Source organism: Hydra vulgaris, chromosome 11 (genome assembly GCF_038396675.1).
Source record: "Hydra vulgaris chromosome 11, alternate assembly HydraT2T_AEP".
NCBI lineage: Eukaryota > Metazoa > Cnidaria > Hydrozoa > Anthoathecata > Hydridae > Hydra > Hydra vulgaris.
In genome coordinates this window covers 1,959,769-1,976,794 of record NC_088930.1, presented here as the reverse complement: position 1 = coordinate 1,976,794, position 17,026 = coordinate 1,959,769, and the positions used below count along the sequence as shown (strand labels likewise).

General features: G+C 27.7%; 1 protein-coding gene across 1 annotated transcript; it reads right to left on the bottom strand.

Annotated features, from left to right (window-relative positions):
- Positions 1 to 344: 344 nt before the first annotated feature.
- Positions 345 to 2,033, bottom strand: LOC100209664 (uncharacterized). The gene is made up of 3 exons (XM_065809780.1): positions 1,845 to 2,033; positions 1,594 to 1,704; positions 345 to 993 (listed from the first exon to the last, which is right to left on the bottom strand). The coding sequence occupies exons 1-3, from the start codon at positions 2,016 to 2,018 to the stop codon at positions 799 to 801; spliced, it is 480 nt and encodes a 159-aa protein (XP_065665852.1). The 5' UTR covers positions 2,019 to 2,033; the 3' UTR covers positions 345 to 798.
- Positions 2,034 to 17,026: the final 14,993 nt, after the last annotated feature.

Below are 17,026 nucleotides of genomic sequence, written 5' to 3'. Positions count from 1 at the left end.
GGAACCAATTAGGAGGGTTGCCATAATGCGCATTGCTGCAAAATGTGAAAAGAAGGATTCTGTAACTTTTTATAAACCTGTAAAAAAAATCAACCTAAAAAAGTTAAAATATGTTACTTAGTAAAGTTGCAGGTTGATGCAGGTGTTTTAATGTCTAAACTTTTTTTTATTGATTATAATTGATAAATAAAAAGAGAGTGAGACAAATTTTTATTATTATTGAGTCAGCAATCAGAACGGAGAGTAAATAATAAACTTTCCGAAATATTTGTTCCAAATGATTGGCATTTGCTTAGCATGTTTCTAACAACTTGAAAAAACAAACAAACAAAAAAGGCAATCTCATATCAAACAAATTTAATATAACATCGAATAATAAATATATCTTTTAAAGAATATTTTTGTTAGATACAAATTTTACAACATAAATTTTATCCCTTATTGTTTTTTATTATTTATTTTTTTTATAAGAATATTTTTGGATTCAAAGTAAATTTCATAACATATTGAAATCAAAAAGGTAAAAAAAAAAAATTAAAAAAAATTGACAGAAAATATTTAAAGCAAGAACTTAACAAGATTTCATATAGCAATATCAAATGGCAAATTGGATAAATTATTTTTCCATAGATTTTGCTAACTTTATATTGTTGATAGAAATATTATACAAGGTTTCATCATCTGGAATGTAAAAAGATAATTTTTATTATAAAAAAAAAAAAAAAAAAAATTATCTAAAGGTAATTTATTTTATTGAAATTGTGAGTTTTCCTTTGAAAGTTATAAAAGGTTTCTTTCTTATTTATCTTGTTTAAAATATTTCCTTTCGTCATTTAAATCATCTTCATTTGTTTGTTCGTTTCCGAGCTGATTTATTTCTTTTTCTTCTTCATCGGGTTCAGGTTCGTTATTTGGTTTTACACAATACCAAAAGAATTTTTTAAACATGCATTCAAGGCCAGGTGCACACCCACAACCTAAATTGACGGCGTCCTAAAAAAAGAATTTTTAGCTCAAAGTCCTTTATAATTTCTTTTAAAAAAAAATTGTTTTTAAGAACTCGGTTTTTTATTTATTTTCTATTTATCTATTTTATTGAACATAATTTATTATTTAAATAAAATTTTCGTGTGGTTGCCGTTTTTACATTTTTTTATATCTGTACTTTACAAAATTATCTACTATAAAAATCTCTTTCTAATGCCATTATCTACTTTTCTGTTTTATCTCTATCAGATGTTTTATTTTTTTGTTTGTTATTGCCTCCTTTACCGTCATTTTAATGTTACTAACATTTATGCTATGTAATCTTTTTAAAAATTTTAAAACACGTTTTAATTTTTTAACTTTCAAAAAATTTGATAAATATTATAAAAATTTTACAAAAAATATATATTTATATAACGCGGTATTCTTTAAGAAGACCATCAACTCTAAGTAAAAAAACCCTTCAACAGTTTAAAAAAATTTCCAAAAACAAATCTGAAACAACTATTGTTAACTATCGTCAATTACAATTGAATGCTTTTTTATTTAAAAGTTTTGAAATAAACAATCAGTAAAAACACTTAAAACATTATACAGCTTTCTTACCCCGAACATGCATCTTTCTCCTTCAGGTATATAGCTCATGCAAACGCTTGCTGGGGGCAAAAAGTATTTCTTGCAACATTGTCCAGGGCCACACTCACCAGGTTTACAGAACTAAACATTTGTAATTATAATCTATTTATATCTAACATATATAATTACAAATTTTGTTATTTTATAAAAGTTGTTGATTGTTTTATAAAAAAAATACTTGCATTAGTAAAAATTGCAACAAATGATATAAGTCAACTTACAAAACGTTTTGTCATTTCCCTGTATCCAAAGACATTATATAAGGATAAAATACAAAACAAGGTAACGGAAAACACAATTTTTCCCATATTTTTTTTCAGCGAAATTGATTTTGTTGATGAATTAGTTTGTGATGCTTCAAATATAACTAAAGGATAAGATGAACCCTGAAACATCTGCGTTGTTATAAGAAAAAAGTTTACAAATAGCCAATAGAAAAACAAATAGAGATATTTACAGATAGAAGAAATCTGTCCACTATTGTTGTAGAAATGTGTAATTACTCAAAATTAATCACTATAAAAAAGTTTGTTTCCATTGCTTCAACAATAGTTTCAACATAAAAAAAGCATTAGAACTAAGAACTAAATGAACTTATTCCAATAAATAATTAAACTGATTTTCCTTCAATACCATATGTCTTTTTTAAACAAACAAATTCTTTGTTACGAAAAAGATAATTACTTGAGTATTCTTTTAAATAAACCGATTTTCGTAAAACAAACGCCGAACAAAAAGCCAGAAAAGGAACTCCATCCCTCAAAGCGACATAAGCTCCGATAAAAAAAGAATAAAAAAGAATTAAAAATGGATCATAAAAATAGGTGCGCGCAAAAAAAATGTGTATGAGATAAAATCAGCAATGTGTTGATGTATATAAACGCCTTAAGGCTTTTTGTCCCAGGTTCCTTTTTTTTGTTCCAGGCTTCTAAAAAATCATAAAGTTATAAAATGAAAAAAAATTAAAAACATTTTTTTTAATTGAAATTAAACGGAAAAAAACTGATACCTCATCAATTTTTTTTTTTTTTAATAAAAAACTTTTTATGTTTTGAAAGACAATTTTAAGAAAAATACTGTTATGACAATGTTGCTATGACGATGTATTGATATAATTTCTAATATAACAAACAACAACAAAATTTTTTATTTATTTTAAATTTAAATTCTTTCTATTATATTGTTACCTGTATCCCACAGAGATACAGGAAATGATGAAATAGACTGATGATTATGGGACCCGGGATGTTATTTAACTCAATAAGCCTCACCAACTCCAGTTTTTGTGGGTAAATTTTTAATTGTAGTTTTGTTATCATACTTTGGATAAAAAGTTTGATCGAATGTGTTAACAAAAATACAATTTGTTTAAAATAATTGTTTTTAAAGTGTTGGAAATTTTTTTTAAATAACTTAAATTTCTTAAGTGGTAAGCGTTAAGATGTATTATAGGTTGGGCAATTGTTTGCTTTTAAAATTTGAAACTTCTGATTTTCTTCTGGTTTTCCTTGTACAATTCTTTAAAAAATTTAAACTTTTTAAAATTTTTATAAAAAGTACTTTGACTGCTATTATGCATTCTAATATCAATCAGGCTGCCAAAAAGACTGGTGACTACTTTGACTGAGAGTTCTTACTAAAGACTGTTAGATTTTCTTAAAAACCAAATAAAATCTCTCACTGACTTTGTAACAGTTTGTGACAGATTTTATTTATTTAACAGTTTTGTGTAATTGACTTTTAAAAGTCATTTTGTGTCATAGATTTAACACATCAATAAGATAGATAAACTTTTTATGGCTTGAAATTATAAAACGTTTTAAAAACGTTTCTTACGTTCACATTTTTTGCTAGATGCTGACAACATTTACTGAATAGAGCTAGTAACAGAGCTTGTGTGGCTTCTCACCTGGATGCGGATTCACAATACGGTAGATGATAGAATCAAAAACCTATTCCGACGTTTGAAATTTTCTGTAAATTGATGACCCGATAATAAATCATTGTTTTAAAATAGTTGCGTAGCGTAAAAAACAAGTTTATATTTTTAATTTACTGTTAAAATGTGTAATGTGTGGTCTCGTGGCAATTAACTTTGCCTAGTCGCCCGGCGACGTAGGTTCGGTTTCTTTTCAGCGCATATGTTTTTTATGAGTACTTTTATGTAAGATTTTAAAGTATTTAGTTCTAGTTTCATGCGTATTGTCTATGATTGTTGTTAATAAAATGTTGTATTGGTTATAAATTATTATTTATTATAAAAATTAAGAAGTGTGCACACATAGACTGATATAAACAGGTAGAACATGCAGAGAATGTTCAAGCATTAACTGACTAATAGATAGAACATGCAGGGAGTGTACATACATCAACTAAGGGTTCCGGTTTGGCCAAGCAATAAGTTAGAAAAATAGCTTGAGTTAAAAAATGATTTAAAGCCCTGAGTGATTAAAAAATCAAGGCAAACACTTATTTTCTTATATTCCGGTCATCAGTTTACACAAAGCTTTAAGCGTCGGAATAGGTTTTTGATTCTATTATCTACCTCACAACACTTTTGTAAGTCCAAAATTTGCGTAAAGTTTGCATAAAGTTTTGCTAAAGTTCAAAGTTACGCCAAGTCATTCACAAACCTTGCGTAATTTATTATTACGCAAAAATTATAAAAAACGGTATTCACAACATGTTCATAGCAAACTTTTGGCAAGAATAGTTACGTCTGTTATTTTCTGACTTACGTTGTGGGTTAACTTTAAATCATCTAATAATATTTAGAAATGAAAATAAATTATCTAATCAAAATTAAATCATCTAATAATATTAAAAAATGGTGTTTTTATTATAGTAAAAGATTTCAGATTTTTGTTGTTATTGCCAATAAAATATAATTTTATATTAATTTTAATTTTATGCTGCTATAGAGGAACCTGTTGTACCTAGGACAGTTTTTGAGATATATATTTTTCATTATTATTTGACGTAAGCACGCAAATCATAATTGCATAGTTTGAAAGGTCAACTATTTGGCTACTCACCACCAAAATATCAGAAATGTATATTTCATACTTAGTACATATATTTGAAAGTTAAAAAAAATGGTAATTAAGGCCAAGGTACAACATGCCCTATGTACCTGGGTACTACAAAGTACCTAGGATACATTGAGATTTCGGAGGTAATTTAAGTAAATTATTACCTTTTTTAATCAAAATTGTTTTATTAGATCTGTTACATTATTTAAAAAACACCTTAGAAATTCTGAACAAAATCAAAATAATAGTCAATTTTTTTCTTGTTTTTGAACAAAATCTTTAAACAAAAACAACAAACTTTCAATTACTGTTTTGTCACATCACAAACTTTAAAATTAGTAGGTACATAGACTTAGGAAGGTACATTTGAACATATATATATATATATATATATATATATATATATATATATATATATATATATATATATATATATATATATATATATATATATATATATATATATATATATATATATATATATATATATATATATATATATATATATATATATATATATATATATATGTATATATATATATATATATATATATATATATATATATTTATATTATCTTTCTTTTCATGTTTATTTACGAGGTTCGGCTTTTGGGTGAGGGCGTATTATACCCGGTGATAATTTTAATTAATTGATAGTTGGCAATTTTCCGTGTATAACTTCGAAACCTGAAGCAAAATGTAATAATGCTAAAATTATCTATGAGTAATCTTGTTATTGAAGCAACAAAGTATTATAACCTAAATATTAAACTTACTTTGAATAATGATGCTATGTATTTTGGTGATATCAGTTATCCAGAGGTATTAACAATATTAAGATTATTTTGAATAATAATGCTCTGTTATTAATTATTTCAATTATCAAGAGATATTAATAATATCAATGGATAATTTAAATTATTTAAAAAAAGAGCATTGTTTTTCAAAGCCTAATTTCTTTGCAAATATTATTCTTATTTTCAAATAATAAACATATTCTGTAATAGTTTAAATTATTTTGATAGATCTTTTATTTTGTATTTTTATATAAAATCTCATTGTTGTAGTTTGTTATTGCAAAGAGCAGGAATTCCATAAAAAATTACTTGATACACCAGTCCAAATGGAGTGATAGTAATTTTCAAAATTCAGTAGAATTATTATCTGTTGCTATTTAAAAGAGTATTACAATTTTTGAGATGACAGCACATTGTTCACACTGGTTATAGCTACTAGATTGTGTTTGGTGTCTTGAAAACCTTTGGTGTCTTACAATACTTGTTGTTGTGATTTAACTTTAATACTTGCCCTGTCAATGAGTCAAATATTTTGTACTGCACGTGCCTGATTCACCAAATTAACTTTACTCTATGTTGCGCTAAATAAATCGTATTAAACGTAAATCATTTGGATTGGCTGTTTGTATATAATAATTAATGTCCCCCTTGGGAATTTGTATAAATAGCAAGTTTATTGAAGTCTCGTCCTCTTGGAGTAACCTATCAAACAACAAAGGACTCAAGCAACTCTAGCTGTAATCTAGAATCTTTTTCGTGTTTATCGCATATTTGCATAATAATATTATTTAGTATATTATTAAATTGAACTCGTTGTACAATACCACTCTTAAGTACTACAACACTCTATCCATCAAATATAAGAATCATATTTTTATTCGTGCAAAAATGATACCATAAATTCTCGATCTGAAATATCACTGAAAAAAACTAATAAAAAACTAGTGGATTTTAATTCAAACTGAATTTTTATTATTTATGTTAACAAAACCAAAACTGTACGCATCAAAGTTACGAAAGTAGATTTATATCGACTAGATAGTCACACAGCAGTAATGTATTTCTCATAATATGTTATGGAAAAGTTGTTGACCTTTTGTTTATGTTTTCAAAATTTTTCTTATATTTCTGACAATTTGAATTTTGTTTATAAATAGTTTCAAATAAACTAGAATGCAATCAATAGTATTTCTTGAAGCAATTTCTTTATTTAATGAAACTGTCATTCCCTATAGCAAATAATAATGTTGTTGATTCAAGTCAATTATGTGATAAAAAAGACCACTGAAAAGAAAATTTGACAGTTATTATGAAGTTTTCATATACCCTAGGGTATGAGAAGTGAGAATCTTAAAACAAGAAGTTAAAACAAAACACTTTAGCACTTCCATTAATTTATGAATGTGAAATTTTATGCTAAACTAAAGTATTTTGTTTTAACTTTCTGAAACTATGCAATCTTTTTTGGTACCATAGGATCAGTATGGGCGCCAAAAAAATTCATCAAATATTAATTTCTTGTTGTTTTTCTTTTTCTTTTTATATTAAAAATAGCAAAAAAAGTTCTTTCAAATGCTAGTTTTTTGTACTTTTTAGCTCTTTTATTTAGCCAGTGATGTTTACAAATAAGGTTCGCGGCAGGGTTAGACTTAGGGTTTTATAACTCTCCACATCAAAAGGGTATCTCAACAATAAACTCTAGGTTCATCACTTCTAAGAAATGATAAGGAAAAAGCAGAGGCTAAAAATAATTGGTTTTTTAAATATTCAAATAATTGTAATAAACAATTTAAAAATTATAGTATTAAAATAACTGTAGTATACAATTATTTGAATGATTAAATAAAACCAATGGGCATTCACTGATGGCATCATACAGGAAGCCTAATAATTATTTGATATAAGCCCAAGATAATACAATTTATATTACCTACTTGTATTTGTGCAAATATGCCCCAATCCAAATGGGTAGTATATTAGTTCTTATTGAGTGCTTTTAATGTTTACATTTAAAATAATAGATGCGTAGCATTTTGTTACTAATTATTATCTCATTTAAAAAACCAACCGACTCTTATTTGGTCAATTTTTATTTCAATTTTTGAGTCAAATTTTATTTACTTTAATTTCGAGTTACGCACTGTTTAAAACCCGAACACGTAACCCGAACGTGTCATTTTTATCACTATATTTTAATTATTTTTTATTTATTTCTCATTATTACTTTTATTGTTTATTATTTAACATATTAAAACAGTCCTTTTTTTTAATGTTGTTGCTTATATAATAAAAGCGCTACTATTGGGGCTCGGTGATAAGGTTAACTAATTCCTTCTTTTTGCTTCAACCAATTGTATACTTTTTTTTATATTTTTGTACATTGTAAACATTTATAAATAAACTAAAAAAACTGAACTGAGGCGGAAGATCGTAGAGTTTTGGGTTATAATCGGTTGATTATAACCATGTATTTATTTTTGTTTAATTTTAAATACTAAATCTTTATTTTTAAAATTTTAAGCATACAACACATTAACTACTATGTACTGTAGTACATTGTAGTTAATGTGTTGTATTCTTCAACCCCAGAAACATGCAATCCATTTAATTAATCTTACGGATTGATATACTTATAAATACATTCTTTATATACATGTGTTAAAATGATTTATCTTGATTCATTTTTAAAGATCTATTTTGAGTAAAACCATCAAATGCACGTAGAACTCATAACATTATATATAAACCATTTTGTCAAACCAAGTTTAATCAGTTTCGTATTCAATATCGTGTATTGTCTCATTATAATAAATTTTTTTGTCAATTTTTTTTTATTATTCCAATTCACTCTCAGGAAACATGAAGATGGGAGAGAGTTCCAAAAAGTTAAAGTAACAGAAAACAAACTAGTTAAATAAAAATTTTTAGAGCGTTGAGAGTCAGATACAGTAAAGGAATATGAGTTTTGCATGATGAAGAGTCAAGTTTTGGTTGATGGTACTAGGGTAAGTCAAACTACGTTTACAATACGTTTACAATGCGTTTTTGAACCTTGTCTAAAAAAGAAAGAACATCGTTAGAAGAACCAGCCCAAATATTGCAACAGTATTCTATACAGAGACGAATAAGAGATTTGTAGAGGAAGAAAATCAGGACTTATATAATGGCGAGCACAATAAAGAGAAGCAACCTTAGCAGATACTAACATTGCAATTGATTGTATATATGTCTTCAATGATAGGTCATTGGTGAACTAAATAATCCAACTCTCTAACTGAGTTGTAAAAGACTTAGTGAGAGGGTTGCCATTCATTAATTTAGGAATATCAACAGTATTGAGATAGTTGTTTGCTGTAAACAACTGAGTTTTGTTTGAGATAAAATTCACAAATCACTGCGAGCTCCAATCTATTACAGAAATGAGATCAGATTCAAGATCGGCTGCCTGTTCTAAGCGATCAAAAAGAGAAGACTTTTTGTCAAGACAGGAGTATAAAGTTGAACCGTCAACAAATAGAGCCATTTTAGATATAATAAGATCATTAGTGTTTCAAGAAAATCATTAATGTAGATAAGATACAAAATAGGACCAAGGATAGAATCTTGAAAATAGGACCAAGGATAGAACCTTGAAAATAGGACCAAGGATAGAATCTTGAAAATAAGACCAAGGATAGAACCTTGAAAATAGGACCAAGGATAGAACCTTGAAAATAGGACCAAGGATAGAACCTTGAAAATAGGACCAAGGATAGAACCTTGAAAATAGGACCAAGGAACCTTGAGGTATTATTGGAAATGTGGAGAATAATAAAACGATCAAGAAAAAATGATTTGATTTAAATTTCATCATTTTAAATCTCATCATTTTTATCTCAAAAACTTTTCCAGATGAAAACAATATGTAGTAATCTAGTCGGTATAACTATCATGCAAAACTTTATCAAAAGTTTTAGATATATCACGAGAAATAGCCCTCGCCTCACCTCCTCCATCTAATGCACGAATCTTGATATATCTTATACTTTTCTTATTTTAAATATAAGCTAAAAAACTTAATTCTTTCGATGGATGATGTAATCATCTATCGAAAAAATAATGGAAGTGCTAAAGTGTTTTGTTTTAACTTCTTGTTTTAAGATTCTCACTTCTCATACCCTAGGGTATAAGGTACTTTTAATTATAACTATGCATACTTATTTTAAACTTTTATTGTAAAATGCGTTTTATTTTGTTGTAATGTTTATGGTAAAATACGTTTTCTTTTGTTGATTATTTATTGATGTTGTTTATATTCACACTTTTGTAAAAAGTTCTGATGATTAGATCAGTACAATATTCTTGTTTGTATTTATAAAAGTAATTTGTTTACTATGAAAATAAATTTAATCCCAAAAAAAATAAAAAGGAAAAATAGCCTCTTCCTTAGTGAATGAAAAAACCAACCCTGGCAGATAGAAGACAAAGTCTTAACATCCAATCAACCAAATAATAGAAATTATAATCTCTCATAAAATTTTTACAAATGTTAATAAATATTTTTAGGTTAAAAGTTTTGTTAATTTATTTTCACTTTTTTTTTCTTTCTATTATCAATTCAATATAATTTAAGATAAAAATTTCTAGATATATAAAAATGAAAAGATACAAAACGTAGTGTTTATGAACAAGTAGGGTAGGTGGAGGGGGAATTGACATTAAATTTTGAAAACAAAAAAGAATTTGAGATAATAGAGGCCAAGAAATTTAATAAAAAATTAAAAGAATATTTTTTCCTAGGCAAAAAGAAATATCTTGTTTCTTTTGGGATGTATCTGTTTGCGTTAGTTTAAAAAATGTTATTATAATAAATTTCAAGTTTGTGTTTGAATATGAATAAAAGTTTTTGGCTTTATTTTATAGATATTTAAAGAATTTGCTATGTTACATTTGGTTATCTTTTTTTGTCAGTAAAAAATGCATACAACTTTGTGTAATACAAATAATATTTACGTGACTAGGACAAAAAAAAAAAAAAATTTTTCTTTAATCTTAATCAGTGTAATGGCAATGTTTGATAATAATTCTGAAATTTTTTATTTACTTTTTCGAATGGCTTATATTCAAATTTATATACAATGTTTACATACAGTGAGTAGAGAAAACACCCCACCATAAACAACCAGTTTTATAAATATTTGTTCCAACCTTTTATCACAGCCAGGAGTCTAAACTGCTTTTGAAAGAAATTACAGTGGAGTAAAAGATATTTGCTCAGGTAATTCTTTCCAGTGTTTTGTTGATCTATTGTAAAAATGATTGTGTCAATTTGGAACATACTCACACCTAATTTTAGAATGGTGACCACGAGACAAAGAGCTAATAAATTTTCGTAGATATATATCATTAACTATATCAAAACAATGTATTAGTGTAAAGATTTGGATTAAATTGCATCAAAGGTGCCGAAACTCAAGTGATGGTTGATTTAATGATTTTAGCTTTTTGCAGTGTTGAAGATGCCTCAAGCTGGAAGCCCATTTCGTTACTTTGCGTTGAACAGACTTGACCAAGGTTATATCAGTTTTTAAAAAAGAGCCAAAACAGACACTCCATATTCAAGGTGTGGTCTTATAAACACTTTGTATAATTTGAGAGCCATATTTTTATCAATGAAAGTGAATGTCTTTTCCAGCATATCAAGAATTTGTAAGGATTTAGAAACAACTTTTTGAATATGTGTGCTCTATTCGAGGTTATATGAAAAAATGACTGAAAATGATGAAAAAATTACGCTGTTTAGTAGAGCTTCTTAGGAATTGATTTGTTCCTTGGTTGTTTTGCAGAAAATAATTGTAATTGAGGGTTGACCGTAATGAATAACGCAGCATTTTTAAATACTTTCAAAATTTTGAAAACTTAAGTATTCAAGTAATTGAACACTCGTATACCAAGGGTAGACGAACCTGCAGATCAACAAGGTAAGACTGCGATAAGCTTTTAGAAAAAAGTTTAGTATCATCAAAAAATATCTCAGAAATTTCAGTGAGTTTTGGAAGATCGTTTGTCTGAATAAATTCTGAATGAAAAAGAGCGAGCCAAGAACAGAACCTTGAGGAACGCCACTGAGAACATCAACCCAAACAGAGATGATATTTTTAATTATAACGCGTTGCTTTCTGCCCACTAAAAACAATTTAATCTGTTGTAGGAGATTGCCATTTATTTTAAAAGATCTTACTTTTAACATAAGTCTTCTGTGAGGTACAGAATCAAACCATTTGGCAAAATCAAGATAGATTACATCAATAAACTGGTGAGATGCAATAGAAGACGAAATAATATCAAAAGCCTCTATTAGATTAGACACGCATAATTTATGATAAAGGATTTGCAGAGAACATTTTATTATTGTTAATGCGCTTTAAAATTTTGTTTTTTACAAGTTTTTTGAAGATTTTACAGGCAACAGAAGTGAGTGAAATAGGTCTATAGTTTCCCCAGCAAGTAATTTATCTCCAATTTTTTTATAGACTGAACTAATTTCTACAAAGTGGGTACTACTCCAGAATTAAAGGGTTCATAAAAGATTTTTGTTAATAGAATTGTGAAGCTTTTGGCACATGTCTTAAGTATTAAGAGATGAAAGCCGTCAGATCCGAAGGATTTATAAGGGTTTACATAGGCAATTTTCTGAATAATGATTGAGAGAAATCCAAGGTCTCAAGTGTAAACATAGATTTAAATTCAGAGTTCAGAAGATCAAGCATATCAGGAAAAGCTTTAATAATTCAGCTTGAAGCATCTTTGAGAGAACAAACTTTATCTTTAATTTTTAGTTGTTTATTAATATATTTGTTGACGAGTTTTGGGTTGTTTTGGGATTTTGGTATTATTTCTTTTTCGTGTGCTTTTTTTGCTTTAAATATTTCAGTACTTATTTAACAATAAAGACGATTGTAATTTTTTTTTTTTTAAATTTTTTTTAGATACCCCCAAGAAGGTCTTATCACAGAGCACCGCGGATGAGCATTTAAATGTAAGTTTAAGCCTCTTTTCTAGCCGATGTTGCAAAACTTTTCTGGAGGTGGGGTTTAAACCATGGATCTTTTGATTCTGAGGCAAGTGTGCTACCACTGCGCCATTATTAAACTCAATATTCTTCCAATTAGTAGAGCAGTTTATATGCGGATTTTTTTGCTCGTATCAGGTTTATAATGTGTATGGTAATCCAAAGATTATACTTTTTTTTTATTATATTAATTTTGGGAATAAAATATTTGCAAACAGTGCGATAATTAGGAAAAAGTATATTAAACATTTGATCTGCAGATTAATGTAGAAATAAAAAAATCCCAGTCGACTGATGCAATAAAGTTTGATATTGAATCGTAATCAACTTTTTTGTAACTAAACAATTGAGATTCACTTTTGGAAAACGGTTCTTAAGGTGGTACATAGGTAAATAAACGAATTTGTTTATTATAGTATTTTTTTGATATTTTATGTTTCTAAATTGTTATTGGACATTTGAAATAATATAAGAAAAAAAAAAAAAAAATTAAGTACCTAATTAGGACTAATTAAAGCCAATTTTAGCTAAAATTGAACTATGTTCTGGCAAAGATTACTAAAAAACGAAAAAGAGTTAGCATCTGAAATTTTCACAAAGTTAAGTCTATATGGTACTTTATGTGCTGAAATTAAAAATAAAAAGGTTCTCAAAATATTTACTTCACACTACTCCACCGCAGATGTACACAATAAATACGACAAAAATTTTCATTGAATAATAAAAAATTTAAGTCTTTAAAATAAAATATTAAACATTTTCTGAATTTCAGCACATTCTACATATATCAGGGAACACTTGGTCCAAATTTGATAGAAAAAGCTCAAGTACTTATTTCAGAATCCTTGCCAGAAGATCCAAAAACCTTGAGTGGAGAAAATCAAATGTAAAGTCAAAAAACAAATCATATTAAATTTAAAATTCTCCTTGTCCATAACTTTGCCTTCTTTGTCCTTAATTTTGTCATCAAAACCTTTTCTAGTTGCTCTCGATCTCTTTCTTTGTTTTTTACCTTTGTCACTAGCTTTAATGTTTATTTTCTGAATGCGGGTTTTATTTTTCTGATTCAAACCGCGAGTTGAAAAAACTCCTTCAGAGACGTTTAAGTTTTTTAAAACTGACAGAATACCAACTCCTCCATCATTGAATGTCAAAACAGCTGATGCAACTGCTATTTCAATAATGGTCTTACCAACATAAACATTTTTTGGGGCTCGCATCCACACTAGGTTATTTAGCGATTCATTTGCATTTTGTGTTTCTCCATCTAGACATCGTTCAAGTAAACTGTCAGCACCTAAATCCTTCATTGTTAAATGATGCATCACCTGCAAAACCATTGTCAACACATTGCAGAGATGCCACAGACATTGATTCAGAACAAGCTTTTAAATAAGCAGTGTGCATTTTTTCTACAATATCGTTATATGTTGGTAAACTCATTGGTGGTGGAATATTCATGACATTACAAAATGTCTCTATGGTACTATGTCCTTTACCAATCTCTCGAAAAGCTACAATTGATCTAATATTAACATCAAAGGTTTTTCTTCCTCTCTTTGAATCAGGATTAGCAATCTCTTTAGAGCTATACAAGTTTTTTGACCATTTACATACAACACAATGCAAAACAAACAAATGTGACAACCCTTTTTTAGATTCAATTTCATGAGCAAGATACACTTTTGATTGACAACTGGGACATATTCCAACCAAATTAACAATTGTTCGCAATATATCTGTGTTAATTAAAACATAACATTCAATGTCATCTACAGTTTCAGTTTCTTTTATAATTGACGAATCTGAATGCAGCTTCCTGGCTGATGCTGAAGCGGATATGATGAGTGGTGCTGTTATTTGTGTTGATGTTTTGTTTACATCTAGAGACGATCCTGTTTCTGAAGAAGATATATCTATTGATTTTTTATGTCCCCAATACTTTCGAACAGACGATCTTTTTTTTTCTCTTCTTTTAAAAGAACCCATATAAAAATATTATACCAAGAAAAAATAGTTCTTAAGAAATACTGTTTCTCTAAAACTAACAAACGTGATTAGTGGTTTGAAATTATATCGTTTAGTCATTATGTAATAACTTTATATAAAGCTACATACACACTACGTTTTTATAAAGGATAATAAATACAGAATCAATAAAATAAACTACTTTTTATAAGGTTAATGTAAGGGTAAAATGTTGTTGCTAAGGGCGTTGCTATGATTTTAAAATAAAGTACTAGTATAAAATTCAAATTTTTAAGCCTTTACAGAGGGTTTTATTAAAAGATATTACGATAAATAGAATCTAGAGTAAATTTTGAATAAAATAAGTATAGTTTCCAAAAATTGATTTTTTCAGTTTTATATACCTATGTACCACCTTAAACTAAGAATTTCTAAGTGATACTAAGATGACCCTAAGTGTTAGTAGTATAGTACTAGAGAGACAAGTTTAAAATAGAACTTCTGTTGTATTTTAAACTTGTAGGACACTAGTATAGTACAACTAGTATAGTACTAGGAGACAAATTTAAATTAGAATTACTGTTGTAGATAAATAACAAGTCCAACATTATTCAAGGGACCTCAGTAAGTCCAGAAAGTAGAAAATGTGATATGTTGTTTTAATAAATATTCCAGAAATCATACTTGGTAGGATTATTAGGGTTAAAAGATTTAATACTATCATTAGACCATTTTAGATTTTTTTAAACAGCCATCGTAGGGCTTCTTAATTAAGCTATAAGCTATTTGAACGATTTAACCACATATTTTATTAAACTAGTATCATTTGGTCTATATATACACCCGATGTACGTTTATTGTTAACTTTTACAGATACCCAGACTTGTTCGAGAAGATTTGTATAGAATTGATTGACTTAATGATAGTTAAATACGTCAGCAATATACATAGCTGCACCGCCACCTCGACATTCGTCTTGACGATCTTTACGATATAGGTTATACCCATGTCGTATGTGTCAGATATTCATGTTAAGATTAAAATCACCTGCAAAACAGACGTATTTATTTTATTGAGCAAGAAGGTGTAAAACATATTCCTCGAGAATCACACCTAGAAACTACAATGATTACTCTCTAAATATGTTAGAGTAAAGATCAAGATATTTTATGTTTTTTCAATCATGAAGTCTATATAAAAAAGTTTATTTCGTTTTATTTGTATTCAAGGATAATTTATTTGCCTTAAACTATTCCGTAAGATTTAAAAAAAATCTTATTTATTATTTTAAATAAAAAGTTGATTTCTCCAATAGAATAAAATAAATTTGTGTCATCTGCAGTTAAAATGCATTTTTAATCGTTTCAATTTTTTTTTATTTTTTCGTACTGCTATTTGAAAACTTTTGTTGCTCTGCTGAAAGTTTTTATAAAACGTTTTGATACATTGTTGGACCTCCCACTATATCCACCAAATAATTTTTCGATGTTAGAGATGCGCTAGTTATATCTAGTAATTATACAGATCAATGAACATAACACGCATAAATGATTTTATGTCGTTAAAAGTATTTGAAATTTTTTTTTTAAATTTGCCAGAGTATAAGTAATCACATTTCCAGGCCTAGATTAACCATTAGGCAAACAAGGCATTTGCCTTGGGCACCAAGCGTTTGGGGGCACCACTAGTCCTCAAGAAATATTTTTTTTGAAACAAGTTTAAGTCCAGAAACAACTAAAAATAGAACAAGTGCTATAAAAATGAAGAAATACATTAAAATAAAAATTCACATTCAAGTTGGGTAAAATCTTGAATGCTTAAAAAATAAGCTATGAATGAGCCGGTTTTTTCTATTTAGCTTTTTTTTAAACTAATTATTTTTTTCGCGCTTTAATGACTTGTTTTTTTGCGCTTTAACGACTTCACTTGAAAATATTTTTTTATTAACAACGTGAAACTATTAATAAAGCTGTTTTTTCATTTGTTTTATCATTTTTATTGATTCTGATATTAAGGAATTATTTATAGGAGCTTACACCTTAAGTTTGTTGTTTTTTAGCCTTATTTTGCATAATTTTTTAATTCTTATGTAAATTACATTTTCGTTTTATATCATTTAATCATTTTTATTTACATCTTTTCGCATACTTTTTTCAATTTCAGATCCCAAAATGATACGTGTTCAGTTAAGTGGTGCACAAAAGAGAAAACAAGCTAAAGAAAAAGAGCACACTATTTCTGTTGTGAAAGCTATGAGCAGAAAACTAACAAGTTATTTAGTTTTAGATCAGCAATAGGCAAAAAAGGATTTTACTGACACTAACGGCCCTCTTGATAAGTCTACTATAGGGTGTTCTGCAAATCTAGACACTGCAATAGAGCTTGATAATGAAATTTGTTGTAAGTGTAACCCTCTTCAATCTGCTGAAGATGATGATAAAGATGCAGATGATAAAGATGAAAATGATAAAATTAATCAAGCAATAGATCCAGGACTGTGGATTGACTTTTCCGCTTATGATGTGGCTTACTGGGTTGACTGTGGGCCTACTAAC

What these genes read in the sequence shown, in the direction of transcription:
- LOC100209664 (XM_065809780.1), bottom strand. Translation starts at nt 2,018, where the DNA reads ATGTTTCAGGGTTCATCTTATCCTTTAGTTATATTTGAAGCATCACAA. An exon ending in GGGAAATGACAAAACGTTTT is followed by an intron (nt 1,705 to 1,844) that starts GTAAGTTGACTT and finishes ACAAATGTTTAG; the next exon opens with TTCTGTAAACCTGGTGAGTG. An exon ending in GAGAAAGATGCATGTTCGGG is followed by an intron (nt 994 to 1,593) that starts GTAAGAAAGCTG and finishes TTCTTTTTTTAG; the next exon opens with GACGCCGTCAATTTAGGTTG.